General features: G+C 42.6%; 1 protein-coding gene across 4 annotated transcripts in view; it reads right to left on the bottom strand.

The window, feature by feature from the left end:
• Nucleotides 1-2,231, bottom strand: part of LOC147897344 (uncharacterized) — a 132,586-nt gene extending 130,355 nt beyond the window's left edge. For all 4 annotated transcript variants that reach the window (XM_087380630.1, XM_087380632.1, XM_087380628.1 and 1 more), the window contains exon 1: nucleotides 1,958-2,231. In XM_087380630.1, coding sequence (XP_087236756.1) covers nucleotides 1,958-2,208 — 251 coding nt within the window. In that variant the 5' untranslated portion in view covers nucleotides 2,209-2,231. The remainder of the gene's footprint in view (nucleotides 1-1,957) is intronic.
• Between the last annotated feature and the right edge of the window lie 9,813 nt (nucleotides 2,232-12,044).

The raw sequence follows: 12,044 nt of genomic DNA, 5'->3' as shown, positions 1-12,044 counted from the left end.
CAATCATCCACATAAAATCTGTCAATCCGTGCATATATAGGCATATGCAATCTCCTGTTCGACCAAGAAATCAGCTGAGAATGTGGTTGAGTGTGAAAAGCATCATCATGCCAAGCATCCCTGCCACTGTACTGAAAAAGGAAGGCATCCCACGCTGCTCTCTCTAGGGAGTGAATGCCACCTTCCCTACCACCTCTTTTGTCTGAGGACATTTCAACCATGTTGAAATCGCCTCACCAACTCTGACAGGCACCCAACGGGGGACGACCGAAGTAGGACGTGCTAACTGTCATATCCGCGCTGTAGAAGTACCAGGACGAGAGGTTGATGGTCCTAGCTGTGAAGTCGAAGGTCTAGCACCGCATGAGGCGATAGGAACTGGTCGTGAAGAAGGTCAGGTGAAGCTATGAGGCGCACCCGTGGATCTTTTTGGTCTTTTCTTTTTCCTTGGGCAATCTTTGGCAAAGTACCCAAGGGTCCTGCAAATCCTACACTGATCCTGTCTCCCTGCAAGTATGCATCAATTCTGTTGTATCAAGCTCTTGAAGTTTGGTTTAAACTATATCGTGCTTTCTCCAATTTGCATACCATATGCTCGTTTCTTTTCCATCTCAAAACTTGGTGGTTGCTTCATATATACCTCTTCTTAAAGATCTCCCTTGAGAAAGGTAACTTGCACCCATTTAAAGAACATACAAATCCATATTGCATGCAACTGAAAATATCAATCTAATCGTCTTCATTCTAATCACTCCTGCAAAAGTTTGGCATATCTTTGCAACCAACCTTGCTTTGCATCTTTCAACTCTTGCATAGGCATTAAGTTTGACCTTGTAAACCTATCTGCAACCAGCAATGTTTCTGTCTGGATGTGGTTCTCCAAGTTCCAAGGACTTGTCTCTCATCGCCTTCATATATGTTCTCCATGACGTGAACCCAATGATTTGAATTGGTCATTTATTCAAAAGATACCAGTTCCAACACATCGTATTTCAGATTAGATCATTGGCTGGAAACCATCAAGAGCAGCCAAGTAGGAAGCTGTCAAAGTGGTCTAGTTGCTTTTTTCTTTTGGTTTTCTTTGCATGGAGGGATTGCAGTAAACAAATGGAAGGATGCTGGATTCATCAGAAAATTTATCCACTCTACTTGTACATCACTTGGGGATTAGTACCTTGGTGAAAGTTTCCTAAAAGCTAAGGTCACGTCCAACGCCCAATTAGGCGGAAAATCAGTTTCCAGGTACAATCCATTACAACTGCAATATCTAAAAGATGGAGTCAACAAATGGTCATGCGGAGGTTATATTCTTGGCTAAGTATAGTGTTACAAATTTAACACCATGGATGAGTCTTCGGGGGCTTCTTCTACGTGTGGTTGCGACGAGTTCGGTGTTAACGTCGGCGGTAATTACAGAGAAATGAACAGTAACGAAGATATGTCGCAGTTCCATTCAATCTACGTGATTCTAGAAAACAATGGGATTTTTGCAGTCGCCACTACTCTCCCTGCCAAAACTTCAAACGATATTGAGAATTTGGTCCAGTTACATGAGAGAACAAGACATTCGAAAGAGCTCATAGTTGGCACCAAAGATGACAAGATGATGAACTGCAATAGTAAAGCTAAAACGAGACATACAGTGTTCGGCCATTGAACCTCAATCCAGAAATTCCAGAATGCCCAACAGTTAAATAAACAACAATTGACTCGAACGAGTCCATAGGGCATACCGAGAGCAGTCAGACCACAAGATTCATACAATTGGATGTACTATAGACACTTTCGAGAGAAGAATAGACCCCATGTCCATGTGAAGTTCCGGAAAGGTTTAAGAGGATTTCTAATCATAGGCCTTGATTGGAAGCAGAAGAAGAGAAAGAAAGTAGAAAACCTCAAGGATTCTTGCGATTGCCAACTCAAATCGAAAGAAAACTAAGAGGGGTTGGAAGAGTACGAAAGTCCTGAGGCCACGAATGCGAGGAAAGGAATTGCAATAGCGGCAGCAGTGAAGCAGGCAATGACGATCTGAGCTGCTTCTGTGGCCATGTAAGATGAATTGTCAAGGAAGCGGATTGAGCTGAGGCGACAGGTGAAGGAAGAGGTGGTTGGATGGGCAAGCTGATGTCTGTTCTTGAAGCTAGCGAAAGTGCTGGGGCGAGGGCGAAGCAGACTGGTGCTGCACAAATTTTGTACCACAGCACTCATACAGTAGTAGAAGCTCGCATTTGCCATGGCTTCAAAATTCTCGCAAAGGCTTTAATTTGGCTATCAGCTCTCTAAATGGGGTATGGGTCTATGGAGAGTGTTTTTGGCTTGCCCTCTAGTAAAGGCACCCTCCCTTTAGAAAGGGAACATTCATTTTTGGCCTTCCTTGGGCTTCGGCCTTACTTACGGTTCGGTATTTGAGATGGGCATAAATCATCATCATTGGCACTGCCCCCCCTTGAAAGGGGCAACGTTTTAATAGCCCTTTGAAAACGGGTTCTTGGACATTTGGCAGCCATGTGACTTGTTAGGGCTCGAGTTTGGTAGACGCTTGTTGGCAGTCGCAGAACTGGTGCCACTCACGTCTTTGGGTAACTATGCACCCCGTCTCTTCCTTCTTGTTGGAAAGCTTCGCGTTCAAAGCAGGATGACTTGTTGTTTGCAATCTAGCAAGACAACAGGTATACCAAGTAGCGAGATCCTTGTGGTGTGCAAATATGTTGGTGGTGAAACGCACCAAGCAGATTTCCAAAGACAGCTGAAATACTGGCTCTGTTTCATCACGTCTCATCGAACTCCCACTCGACCTCGGCCCAAGATCGTTTTAATTCTGCAAGCAAGACGGAAATACTCAAAAATTTGTGATTGTCACGGAAGCTCTTCTGAGGAAGAATGAGAATGTGCTTGATTTTGGCGCGAAGAGGGTATTTGCCATCAACGCGAAATATCAGGTCGATTGATCTCACAAAAGAGTGCCACTATGTGTATTATTGAAGCTTTTGATGACACTTTTCGCCTCTTCACCTTTTGCATGTCTAAGCTGGCCTCAGGATAAACCATCAGAGCAGCCCTGGTGGAATTGCACAACGCAAGGGAGATTGTATATTTCCAGACAAAGGAGGGGGAAGATTGGGAGGAACAAATTGACATTTCTGATGGTGGGTGGTTCTGCCAAAATCTTGTTGGATCCCTTCTTGAACCCTAGGAGCTGATGTTTGAAGATTATGCACATAGTTGTGGGTTCCTTATAAGAAGTCCACAGAGACCAATTTCCCATGAACACCGTGAACCAGGTGTAAGGTATGGAGCTGACATCAAGATGATTCTCATCAATCAAGGATGTCATCTTGCAAAATATGAAAAAGTCATGAGGTATTTGCACCTGCTTCAACTATTTTACCCCCTCGGTGAGGACAAACTGCTCTACCCAGCTCTTCTTTGACATGTGCGGGAAGCCCATTGGCTTGTTGATGACTCCTCTAGCACCATGACCAACTTTATGTTCTTTGGTAAGAGATTGGAATGCGAGGACAAAGAAACAACACTGCTTCCAGTTGGTGTCGTTACATGATTACTTAACAATGTGGCCAAAGGAGACTTTCCAAAAAAACGGGGCAGTGCTTCGGCACCCTGTGCCTCTTGTTTTATATTTTATTTGGTTTGTGTAATCAGTCCACGTGTTGTTGTAAGGTGCACCTTACATGGTGACCCCATCCTTAGCATGGATTTTTGTTTGTATCTCCATTGTTAGGCATGTGAGACCTTCTGGCTTCGATTCTCTGTCCATTCTTAGGCGTGAGACCTTCCAGCTTCGATTCTTTGTCCATCCTTAGGCGTCACAATTATTGTGAAACCTTGGATCGCCTGTTTATGGTGAGATATGGGGATGGTTGACAAATCTGCTTACTTGCGTGTTGTGCAAGAGGATGTCTTCCTCGTGCATGCAACCTTCGCAGAGGAGATACTTGCTGAGGACGTGCTCTATAAATCTAGCGATCGTCTTTGTGCGGGATGGCAAGCTTGAGTTTTTTTTTGTGTGAAGCCAACCCATCCGTTATTGTTTGATGTCGAATAAGACATTGTTTGAGAAACATGCCGAACCATCATGCCTTGTTGCTCCGTCGATCACTGTTTCTCGAGCATTTGAAGGCAAAAGGCGAGAGGTTTCAAAGCATAGCTGGGCAAATGTAGCATGAACATTTCTATCTGTCGAATATGTCGACATGCAAAACCTTGTAGCATGTGCTGGGTCGGTATGTCTCTGAACAATGAACAACAAGCGCTCATTATTTATTCTGTTATGCATAGATGGTAAGACGTGCTGGAGCAAAGGTTGTTCTAGAAATGGATGATGAGGCTATGCCAGTTGCATGTACACGTGTGTAGAGCCAGGTGAACAGGAGAAACGTTGCTCATTTGTTTTTAATTGTCCTCTTGTGGTTTCGGGTGCGAGCAAGCCTCCTACTCAGCCTAGTTTGCTGAGAAATTCTCCCATTAAAAAAGATACAAACACTCACTCCGTCAGGCATTTCAAGTGGCAGCACGTGAGGCATATGCTAAAGGTAGTCTTTGTACTTTGTTGGCTTTGTTTGTCATTGTTGTTTTCTTACCTTGTGCTACGAATACGTTTGCAAGGTGTTTTCTTGAACAGAATAAGTCATCTCAATGCTTCGAGGCAGAGAGAACATCAATTGTTTGTTAAGTTACTCTTTCAAGATGCTGTGAATTCGTTTGAACGAACAGTATTGTACATATTTCCTCTCTTCACTATGGAAATCTTAGCATTTAGATAAGCTCACAGCTGGGTGTTTTTGCAAGCTGAATGTTAGTGGCATGCATACGAACCTCTATCTACATTATGATAGGAATATCATGGACAAGCGATAATCATAGACAAATTCCACTTTATATTATGTTAATCTAATTTTATCGTCAAATGATAGTACAGTTGCTTTGTGATACTTTAACTAGTGGTTTTAGTTGTTTTCCGCAATGGCATTTGCTTAATTACTGTTGTTTGCAATGGCATTTGCTCAATTACCAAATTTGTTTGAGTTTTACTATTGTAAGTTGCATATGGTCTATGAATTATACATTGCACTCTTATGAAGCAATTTACATTGAAGCTTGTGCACCAAAAAAACAAAAAAATTAAGTAAACATAATAAATCAATGACTTCAAACAAAAAAATAAATCAATGACTTCAAACATGCAATTACATTGCAGATCAAAGAATGCATGTTATGTTCTAGTGTTCTACTCAAACTTTCACCGAAAGCACTTCTGACACACCATGTGCACATGAAACTTATAGAGCGAGCAAGGAAATTTCTTTGAGGAAGACACGAAGGAACAAGATCAAACAACACCTAGATGCAAATGAAGAGGTCTCAAGCCATGCCCTTCAAAGTCCTGAAGTCAAAACATTGGCTCTCACACTGGGGAGGTTTATAGGGGGGGAGAACAGGTTGCCATTACTTTCCATTGACAGGATAACTGATGTTATCACGCACAGATTTGCATTCGAGGGCAAACTTCTTGTGAAGTATGGAACTTACAAAGATAAGAAGGGGACGTATGCAACACGTTTGTGTGCAGACTTCACCGATCGCCACAACTATGAGACTGTGACATTGGTTATGCCTCACGCCTTTGTGCATGAATACAATGTTACCTTGAATCTTGATAGTTTCTATAGAATCGAGGGGGCAACACCACGCAAGAGAAATGTTGGAGAGGGAGGAACTTGCTACTTTTCACTGTATGCTGATGCAACAACCTTGGTGGTGAAAGGCGAAGAGTTTGAAGGAAATGTGACCTTTGTGTCAGAGTCAACCATAGTTGAGTTTGTACCCTTTGCTGCTTGGGCACTGTTAATAAAGGATGGCACAATCTCCACTATAGTCAACACACTAAGCATTGTCATTATAAAAGTTGACACTGATGGCGGAGTCACAGAGCAAGTGATTGTGGTTGATGGGCCGTGGTGCAAATGATGCCAGAAGCACCTACAAGAACTACTGCAACATCATTTCTACAAATGTTTCCAAGGGTCTGTCATTCCATTCTTGCAGTGACCAAGCGCACGTATGCAATGAAGAAAAGGTACACAATGCAACTAGCATTGAGCGAACAGTTGCCTCCTTAGCATTCTCATGGAGACACGCCTACAGCGCTCTCTAAGACAGACGATGCCATACCAAGCCGCCGCATGGCAACCTCCAGCACGCAAGCCCATCCGGTTCAAAGCAAGGCTATTAAGAAATATTTATGGAGCATACAAGATACACCTTCATTCTATTGTGCTTGTTGCAACACCCTCGAATTCAAGTAAAAAATGCACCAAGTATCCCCTGCAATGGCAAGCTTCCTGCCGCACTAGGATATTGCAACGGAGAACCAGCCCATTCCTCATCTCGTCTGCAATCTTTGTCAAGGCCAAATGCACAAAGCAAAGTTGCCACAATATGTTGTGAAAAACATGCCGTTGAACTTGCACACACAACACATGCACATGATTAATAGTCTTGAGGCACGTGTGATCGCAATAAGAATACCCTTTGCGCAAATATGCGAGCTGTCCTATGAAGGTCAATATGGCCTCCACGGTGCAGTTGTCAATGTGTTCGCTGATGTTGATTGGGCGCAAATCGTTATGCCAAGGTTCTTGCACGACAGCTCGATCATCATGGTTGCCTTGAAGCGCAAGCTAGAATACATGCACAACTACATGAGTGAGCTTGTTTGACCAACAGTGACACTACGTGCACTCAATAAGTTGCTTCCAACTCCACTGTACAAAGAGCACAATTGACATCCACCAAAAAAAAAAAACAAGGCAATTATGTCTGCTTTGAATGAGGGGCTTCACGAGTCCCTCACCTTTGAAAGTTCCCTCAAACTTTTATCATTCACTGAAGAAGAGTACCTCCTAGCGTTGCGATTTGTGCTCATGCAACAAACTCTTTCGCTAAAGAGATCCAAGAGACATATACACGAACAACTTCAACATCTCTGTCCCCAAAGTATGGGGTGCAAACACGGACATCCAGTTCATTCTAAATCCCCACGGTGCACCAACTTACTGCACTTCATACACGACGAAAGTTGATCATGTGACTGCTGAAGCCATGGCACAAGCCTTGCAAGAATCTTTACAATGTAACACACCTACCAATGAGCATGTATGCAAAGTTGGCAATGCAATCTTGAACACACAACACATAAGCTCCCAACAAGCTGTGTAACTGATGTTGTCCCTTCCACTTACAACTGCGTCAAGTGAGTTTTGTTACATAAACACAAGTGCATTTGAAGACCGAAAAATGCTTTGAAAACAACGATTTCAGCTTAAGAAATTGGATCCCAATAGCACATACATCTTCTTCCCCGATATAATCGCCAAGTACAAAAGAAGGCCAACGGAATTGCTTAGTTTGTGTCTCGCTAAATTTGCAAGTGCTTACACCATGACAAGCCCCACTCCCAAAAGAAGGAAAAAATGAAAATTTGTGTGCTTTAATAGCTACAATGAAACAAAAGACCCCGAGAACCACTACAGGGAACTTTGTCTGCTGTACTTGCCATTTGGTGGGCGAAGAGCCCTGTACAAATGACAAATTTCCCATGTGGTACAATCTCTACTACCACGAGCAAGAAAAAATAAACATCAACAAAAACAAATTCAACAAGGCCACCCTTCCTCCTAAGATGCAGCACCGCACAGCTACAAGATCATTTTCCACAAGCACAAATGGCAAAGCTCAACAACACGACACTGAGTATGACTTCCGTGTGGAGCTACAAGGACTAAGTAACCAAAACCAGGTCAACAAGGCGCTAGATTTCACCTTTGTGTACATGCCAAACGCACAATTCCACAATGAGTTACAAAGGCTAAACACCAAACAACGGCTCATCGTCAACGACATCATGCTGAAAAAACGGCTGAAAGGCAACAAACCATTCCATTTGTTCATGTCTGAAGATGCTAGCACAGGCAAAACATTCACTCTCCTTCTCATAGTCCAAGTTCTGCTTCGGCACTACTCGCGCGATCATGACATGGACGTAGAGCTTCTGAAGGTGTTGCTGCTAGCATACACTGGGAAAGCTGCGTATAACATAGGTGGCACAACCATTCACTCTGCGTTGCACTTGCCATTGCTTGTGTCAACATACAAAAACCTCACCACATATAAACTACAAACACTCTTGCAGCTGTACAAAGACGTACAATTGATTATGTTCGATGAAATCTCATTTGGACGGGCAAAACACTTTCTATGAAGAGAGTGGGAGAGAAGTAAGGAGTCTCACATGCAGCTTTCTCGCATACACAATGGGTCAATACACACAAAGGTGGAGACTGAAAACAGTTTTCCTCTTCTTAGTTGTGAAAGCCAAAAGAACTCTCTCTTAGTACAAAAGGAATAGGTGAACCCTATATGTCGGCGGTCTCAAACCAAACTCAGCTAACCTAGGTGGCATACTAAGTGAGCCACTAACTAAAGTACATAAAGATAGGTATCATCTAGCTATTATTCATGGGCGGTGTACCAACCACATTTGCAGCTAACAAGACGGTGACATAAATGCACAACAGTCACCTTGGCATATCACGAGTGGAGCTCGATATCTCAACACTCCCCCTCGAGCTCAATCCCACTTCTTGCACACCAAGTAGGTCTCTGAACTTGCGCAGCTTCTCTACGCCCAATGCCTTCGTGAATATGTTAGCTACCTGATCCTCTGTGTTGACATAAACTAGATCAATAAAACCTACTAGAACCTTCTTCCACACATAGTGATAATGCACCTCAATGTGCTTTGTTCTTGCATGATAGACTGGATTATTTGCCAAGTGTATACTGCTCATGTTGTCACAATAAATGACAACTGGCCCATCTGTAGACTGATGCATATCATAAAGTAGCTTATGCAACCAAGCTGCCTCACATGCAGCCATTGTTGCACCCCTGTACTCAGCCTCTGTGCTCGACAAGGCAACTGCAAAATGTTTCTTGCTGCTCCAAGTGACTGCAGCACTCCCAAAAGAGAACACATATCCACTAGTAGATCGTCTATCAGAAATACTACTAGCCCAATCAACATCAGTGTATCCATGCAACTGTATCTGAACCCCAGTCTCATAAAATAGTCCATATTGCAATGTGGACTTCACATACCTCAGTATGCGTCTAGCCGCATCCAAATGCGATTTCCTTGGAGCCTGCATAAACTGACTTACCAACCCAACAGCATAGCATGGTAATAGTCATATAAATCAAACTTCCTACTATGCATTTGTACATAGTAGGGTCTTCCAGAAGCTCACCTGCATTTGCGCTCAGCTTCACATTCTGCTCCAAAGGAACTGAAATAAGCTTACAGCCTGTCATCCCATATTTGGACAGCATGTCCAATCCATACTGCCTCTGCAAGAGCCATATCCCACGTGTGGATCTAATCACCTCAATGCCCAAGAAGTAACGTAGCTCTCCCAAATCCTTCATCTCAAACTTCTGCTTCAATAGCATTTTCACATGAAGGATATCTTCATCACTATCACCTGTGATGATCAAATCATCAACATAAATGACAAGCAGCATAATGCCTTTCTCTTTTTGGCTCACATAAAGTGAGAAATCTGCTGTGGAAATTTGAAAGCCAATAGTGACAAGATACTGTCCTATCTTGTCAGACCATGCCCTAGGTGCTTGCTTCAAGCCATACAAGGCTTTCTTCAACCTGCAAACAAACTCAGGATGAACAGCATGCACATAACCTGGTGACTGCTCCATATAGACCTCTTCTTGCAAATCACCATGCAAGAAGGCATTCTTTACATCCATATGATGTAAAGACCATCCCTTTGATGCAACCATAGGAATGACTGCTCTTACAGTTGCCATCCTTGCAACTGGACTCAATGTTTCTTCATAATCAATGCCATATGTCTGTGCATACCCCTTGACAACTAATCTTGCCTTGTATCTGCTTATAGAACCATCTGCATTGTGCTTCACCTTATAAACCCGCTTGCAGCGAATTGCATTCTTGTCTTTAGGCAAAGGCACCAATTCCCATGTAACATTTGCTTCCGAGGCATCCATTTCTTCATCCATGGCTTTCTCCCATTTTTCTTTTCCCATGGCTTGCTCAAAAGAAGTGGGTTTTGGTTCTTGTATCACTTTGATTATATAGGCATAGTGAATGGCTGTAAATCCATCATATTTCAGCCTATCCATAGGATACTTAACTCTGGTAGACTCGCGCAAAATAGGCTCACTACCAGGTGCTCTCAAAACATCCCTTGTCTTCCTTACTCCAGGTGTAACAATAGAAGGAATACCCAACTCATCATCAAGGCTCTGTTCTGAGCCACTAGATTCACCATCCACATAAGAGTGACCTGCATTCACATCAACCATGGGCTAATTTACTTTCTCTTTTCCCTTTCGTCATACTTGCATACCACTATCTACATTGCTTTGAGGAGATTCTCCTGATCTCAATCTGCCTGTCCATGGTGAAGTATGTGAACCACTGCTAGAGGACACTACAGGTCCACTAATATTTTGTGATTGCTGCTGTGAATTCTGTGCAGCATTACCATTTTGTGCATCTACATCATCAATCACATTTACTGGTTTATACCAGCTACTCATCTCATAAAAAACAACATCTCTGCTCATCGTAAACTTATGAGTAGAAGGGTTATAGCATCTATACCCTTTCTGCTGCAGAGAATAACCAATAAAGATGCACTTCTCAGCTTTTGGATCCAACTTGGATCTCAACTCATCTGGCACATGAACATAGGCAATGCAACCAAAAACTTTCAAATGAGAAATATCTGGTTTCCTACCAGTATACCTCTCATCTGGCGTCATGCCATGTATTGCTGTAGTGGGCAACCTGTTCATTATGTAGACTACTATAGCAACTGCTTCAGCCCAATAATAATCTGGCAGGTCTTTTTTGTTGAGCATGGCACGAGATACCCGGTCCAATATGCCTATTTTTTCTTTCTGCAAGTCCATTTTGCTGTGGGGTGTGACTGCATGAATATTGGTGCTTTATGCCACGCTTGTGCAGGAACCTTGCAAACTCATTTGAGAGGTACTCTCCCCCTCCATCTGACCTTAGGCATTTTATTTGCAAGCCTGTTTCTTTTTCAACCATGGCTTTAAAAGCTTTGAAATGCCCAAACACTTCACTTTTCTTTTTCATAAAATACACCCAAACTTTTTAGCTGTAGTCATCAATAAAAGTGACAAAATAATGACAGCCTCCAATAGATGCAGCTTTAGTAGTCCACACATCATAGTGGATTCATTCCAATGGCCTCTTACTCTTTGAACATGTCTAGGAAATGGTTTCCTTGCCTTTTTTCCAAATTGACAGGCTTCACATACCTTATGGATTTCTACAACCTTGAACTTAGCCAATCTTACAACAATATTTTGGGCCTGCATTAATTTAAGTCACTGTACATTAACACGACCAATGCGTTTATGCCAGATGTCAATATCTGCAACTACACGATCCATGTGCAAACATTGCTGCACTCAATTCAGGCATGTCCGCATCCAACGTAAACATCCTACCCTTCTTCTTCCCTTTTGCTATCAAGCGACCTTTATTTTTCATATCCTCAACAAAGCATCCATGAGGATTAAATCTGACCTACAAGCCCTGCTCAACCATTTGATGAATAGAAACCAGGTTCTTGGTGATATTCGGGACATGAAATACATCAAATAGGTATTTCTTTTTCCCATCCTGCATAAACAAGGGAATTTTACCAATCTGCACAATAGGATGTGCAGTATCATCACCAGTCACCACACTGCAAAAATATTCTCTCACTGGAAAAAACACAACTTCTGCCTCAAAAGGGCAAATCTGTAAACCTAACGAAAGTGGTATTTGACCACACAGTCACTTCCTAGTGATGATTTTGCATCAATAGGCAATAAGAATGATTCTGTCACTCCCAATATCTCTACGCACATGCATACAATGCAATTTCTGTGACAAGTTTTCACCG

Source organism: Dipteris shenzhenensis, chromosome 10 (genome assembly GCF_047967505.1).
Source record: "Dipteris shenzhenensis isolate YYH24624 ecotype China chromosome 10, Dip_SZ_1.0, whole genome shotgun sequence".
Taxonomy (NCBI): Eukaryota; Viridiplantae; Streptophyta; class Polypodiopsida; order Gleicheniales; family Dipteridaceae; genus Dipteris; species Dipteris shenzhenensis.
This window is presented reverse-complemented; position numbering and strand designations above follow the sequence as displayed.